General features: G+C 71.3%; 1 protein-coding gene across 1 annotated transcript; it reads left to right on the top strand.

The window, feature by feature from the left end:
• The first annotated feature begins 522 nt into the window (after positions 1–522).
• NKX1-1 (NK1 homeobox 1) lies at positions 523–4,063 on the top strand. The gene is made up of 2 exons (XM_037027183.2): positions 523–1,126; positions 3,097–4,063. Exons 1-2 carry the CDS (start codon positions 673–675, stop codon positions 3,936–3,938), a joined length of 1,296 nt encoding a protein of 431 aa, XP_036883078.2. The 5' UTR covers positions 523–672; the 3' UTR covers positions 3,939–4,063.
• Positions 4,064–4,487: the final 424 nt, after the last annotated feature.

The following is a 4,487-nucleotide window of genomic DNA, read 5'->3' as shown; positions in this document are numbered from 1 at the left end:
AGGAGCCGCCCGAGCGCCAGGGCCTCGCGCGCCCGGGGGCCGGAGGAGAGGCCGGCCGGGCGCCGCGGTCTGCCCCGGGATGTCCCAGCCAGCGCTGGGCGCCCCCCGCCCGCGCGCCCCGCGGCCTCCGCAGCCCCTCCGCCGGCTGATCCTCTAATTATTTAAGAGCCGGGCTGTCTCCTCCCCTTTCGCCCGGGAGGCGGGCGCGCCGTTTCCGGGCGAGCGGAGGCGAAGCGACACGCAACTGACCGCAACAGCCGCTCCCGGCCCGCACTCCGCTCCAGACTGCGCGTCCGTCGGTCGGGCTCGGGCTCGGTCCGTGTGTCCCGCGCGGGGCCCGCCTCCTCCGCCCGGGGCCGTTCGCAGCCAATTAGGCGCGCGCGCTAACGAGGCCGGCGGAGCCCCGCGGCAGCCTGCGGGCGCACGTGTGTGCGGCGTGTGGGCGCGTGGGCGCCGCCGGCGGGGCCGCCATAAATGCGCGGGCCGGGCGCGGCGGGCGCCTGAGGCGGCGGCGGAGGCAGCGCAGGGCAGCACCGGCCCAGCGCGGGGCGCGGCGGAGACCGAGCCGAGCTGCGGCCGCCTGCGCGAGACCGTGCGGCCGCGCCCGGGCCGCCGGGGATGGGAGTCCAGTAGCCGGCGGGGCCCGAGCGGCCGGAGCGGCGGGAGGCCGGCATGAGCGCGAACGGCCCGGCGGCTCCCGGGGACGTCCCCGCGCTGCCGCCGCCGCCGCCTGGACCCGGCCCGGGGCCCGCACAGCCCGCGCCCGCCGCCGCCGCCGCCCGGGACGCCATGGACGGGCGCGCCGAGCTGCCCGCCTTTCCCCGGGCCGGAGCTCCGCCGCTCGCAGCCAGTGACACGGTGCCCGCCGCGCCCGAGGGGGCAGGGGCAGCCCGGCCCGGCCCGCCGCCGCGCCCCACCTCCTTCTCGGTGCTGGACATCCTGGACCCCAACAAGTTCAACAGCAGAAGACGCCGCTGCGTGCTGCTGGGCCCCGTGGCGCCCTCGGCGTGCGCCCCGTGCGCCCCGGCCCCCGCCGCCCCGGGACGCCCACCGCGCGCAGAGGAACTGGAGCGCCGCACCCTCGCCGCCGCCGGACCTGGAGCCGCTGCCGGAGCTGAGCCGCCGCGTGAGTAGGACGCGGCCGGGGCTGGGTGCCGGGGCAGGGGACGGGCCTGGGCTCCGCGGGCGCCTCCTGGACCCCTGGGCGAGCCCCGCTGGCCGCCCGCCGAGGCTCAGGGGAAAGTTCGCCGCGCGCGGGGCTCCGTCCGACCCGGACTCTGGGGCCCGCGCCGCCCCGCGCCTCAGGGATGGCTCCGCCGGGCTGGGCCCAGGGCTGCGGGACTCCAAGGCCGGCCTCGGAGAGCAGTTTGTGCGGGAGGAGGAGGAGGTTCCGCGGCGGCCAGCCCGGGACCTCTCATCCCCACCGCGGCCGCCTGAGGCCTCCTCCCCCTTTCCTCCTTTTTTTTTTTTTTTTTGACAAATCAGACTAATTGTGACAAAACGCTGGTTATCTCTGGAAAAACAATTAAATCCCTTCGATTACAGTTAAGGGGAAATGTGCTTAGCGGCGGAAAGCGGGCGGTAATGGGGCGGCCCGCGCCCCCGGCTTGGTCGATATCCCATTACGGCAGCATGCATATCTCTTTCAAGCACCTTGCAAACTCCCCCCGAACATCTAAATTATAGGGTCAAAATTCGGATAATTACTCGATTAAAACCTATTACACTTATTAGGGGCCGATATTGATCGAGAATTGCATTCGACCGGCTCCTGATTGCTTTTGGTGCCCCTTCCCCCGGCCCCTCTCCGGATCAGGGACGGGTGCGCATGGCAGGCAGGGCTGGGCCCGCTGTCTTGGGGCAAAAGGCGCCTCCAGGCACCTGCGTTGGCTTCTTCCGGGTGAGGCTGAGTTGAAGGAGCTGCAAACCCAGGCTGGCTGGAGGGGAACCCACCTGGCTAAAATCTCCAGGAGAGCCTCCTCTCACAGGGAGCCCATCGTAACCGGAGGGGCCGGTCTGGCTGTTTCACCACGGGAGCAGGGTCAGGCCCCGTTCCTCCTTAGCTCACCCCTGGACAGGGCAGCGTCCGGATGGCCAGGTGTTCTCAGGGTCCCTTGGGGGACAGCGCCTGCTCCTGCTAAGGGGTGTGGGGCCAGGATACCTGACTTGCCGACCTCCGGGCAACCTTCGCAGTTGCCCTGCAGGAATCTGCCTGGACCGAGTTGTTTAGTCCCGGGTTCTCAGTGCTAATTTGACCCGACGGCTGGGCCTTGGTGCCTGACTGGGTGGCAACGCGTAAGATACCCGACCTGGTTTCTCTCCGGTCGTAAGGCCACCTGTGGGGGCGGGGGCTGCAGAGACGGCCTCCAGGTCCGACCCAGGACAGAACATTTCTTCCAAATTTCTAAGAGTCAAAATGCAGCTACTGCAGGGGCCTCTGCTTGGAGGATCCCGGGCTGCTGCTCAGACTCGGCCTAGCGGGGCTTCCACCCGGCAGGTCTCAGCACTGCTCCGGACCTCAGCGCCCAGGCCAGGACCTCCTGGTCGGGATGAGCCCAGACCCACTGGGGCTCAGAGAAGGAGCAGAGGGCGGCCAAGTTCCAGGGACTGGAGGCATGAGGTAGGGATGGGGCCGGGGAGGCCGATTTTGGTCCCCAGAAGTCCCCTCCCCGCAGGCGGTCCGACCCCACCCCAGGCCTCTGGCCCCACCGCTCTTTACGCGCCCGGTAATTGGCTGGCCCGGCGCCACGCCATAATTGGCGGGTAATATACGCCGAAATAAATTAAATGGCCGTTAACTAGTTTGTACATTACACAAAATGAGTTTAATTAAGTTTGTATCTCCCCCGCGCATCGATCGCAGCCTTACTCCGCGGTAAACCCCGCGGTACCGCCCGCCCGGCTCGGGCAGAGGCGCGGCCCGGGAGACGAGCCGGAGGCGAAGCTTCGAGAAGCCAGTGAGGAAGGGAGCAGACCGGCCGCGGGCGGGCGCGGGGGTCGGGGGAGGAGAACGAGGGGGAGGGTGGGCGCGGCGCAGGAGAGGGGCTCCGCCGGGCCGGGCGTCCGCGGCCCTAACCGTCCTGTTCGCGCCCGCAGACGCCGGCGACCCCCATAAGGCGGACGAGGCCGAGGCCAACGGCTACTGCAGCGGCGGCCGCAGCCCGAGCGCGGACAGCGGGGACGAGGCGCCCGACGACGACGACGACGAGGCCCCCGAGGCGGGGACCGCGCGTGGCGCAGATGAGGCGCGGGGAGGCGGCGGCGGCCTCGGCGCCTGCGGGTCGGGCTGCTCGGCCGAGGCTGGGGCGCCCCCCGGCGCCGTCGACGAGGCCGCGGCGCCCGGTCCCCGCGGGAACTCGCCCGGAGCCCCGGGCCCTCCGGGGCCCTCGGCGGCCGCGGCGCCCGGCGGCGCGGGGACAACTCCGCAGGGCGCGGCGGCGAAGCCCAAGCGGAAGCGCACCGGCTCCGACTCCAAGTCCGGGAAGCCCCGGCGCGCGCGCACCGCCTTCACCTACGAGCAGCTCGTGGCGCTGGAGAACAAGTTTAAGGCGACGCGTTACCTGTCGGTGTGCGAGCGCCTCAACCTGGCGCTCTCGCTCAGCCTCACCGAGACGCAGGTGAAGATCTGGTTCCAGAACCGCCGCACCAAGTGGAAGAAGCAGAACCCGGGCGCCGACACGAGCGCGCCGACCGGCGGCGGCGGGGGGCCTGGGCCTGGCGCAGGGCCGGGCGCGGGGCTGCCCGGCGGCCTCAGCCCGTCGCCACCCATGGGCGCGCCGCTCGCCATGCACGGCCCGGCCGGGTACCCGGCGCACGGCCCCGGCGGCCTGGTGTGCGCCGCGCAGCTGCCCTTCCTGCCGAGCCCGGCGGTGCTGTCGCCTTTCGTGCTGGGCTCCCAGACCTACGGCGCGCCCGCCTTCTACGCGCCGCACCTCTGAGCGCGGCCGCGGGCGTTTTGTACCCTGCGTCGCGGACTCTGTACATAGCCGGTTGCTACATAAGAGTTTTAAATTTGTAAACGACTGTTCGCGTCAGGGCCATGCTCGGCCTGCTCGCAAGCACTTTGCTGAACTTTAATCAATAAAGCGCAGGAGGCGGTCGCGTTCCTCAGGCTCCCGCGCCGCCCGCGCCCTTCGGTGGGGCTTCGGCGCGACCCGGGCTCATCGAACCGGCGCTGGGCCGGGCCCCAGTTGCCCCGCCGATGGCGCCTGGGTGCGGCCCGCGCTTGGGGCTGGGCGGGCTCAGGTTCCCGTCCTGCGCCTTCCCTTCCTACCCCTGCGCCGTGGCCTCGAGGACGTCCCCTTCCCGCTCCGCGTAGCTGCAGAGGTGCCGTGGTGGGGGGGAGCCCAGCAATTCAGAGCCGGGAGAGTCGCCACTGGGGTTCGTCGGCGCGCATTGCTGCCCCTGCCGCCCACCACCCACCCTGGGCAACAGGCCGCGCAGCCACCCACAGGCCCTCCAAGGAGGGGGTTCCTGCCGTTGCCTGG

This window comes from Manis javanica, chromosome 5, assembly GCF_040802235.1.
Source record: "Manis javanica isolate MJ-LG chromosome 5, MJ_LKY, whole genome shotgun sequence".
Classification (NCBI taxonomy): domain Eukaryota; kingdom Metazoa; phylum Chordata; class Mammalia; order Pholidota; family Manidae; genus Manis; species Manis javanica.
Note: the sequence above shows the minus strand (reverse complement) of the source record. Positions and strands in the feature narration are given on the sequence as shown.

What these genes read in the sequence shown, in the direction of transcription:
- NKX1-1 (XM_037027183.2), top strand. Translation starts at nt 673, where the DNA reads ATGAGCGCGAACGGCCCGGCGGCTCCCGGGGACGTCCCCGCGCTGCCG. An exon ending in TGCCGGAGCTGAGCCGCCGC is followed by an intron (nt 1,127 to 3,096) that starts GTGAGTAGGACG and finishes TCGCGCCCGCAG; the next exon opens with ACGCCGGCGACCCCCATAAG.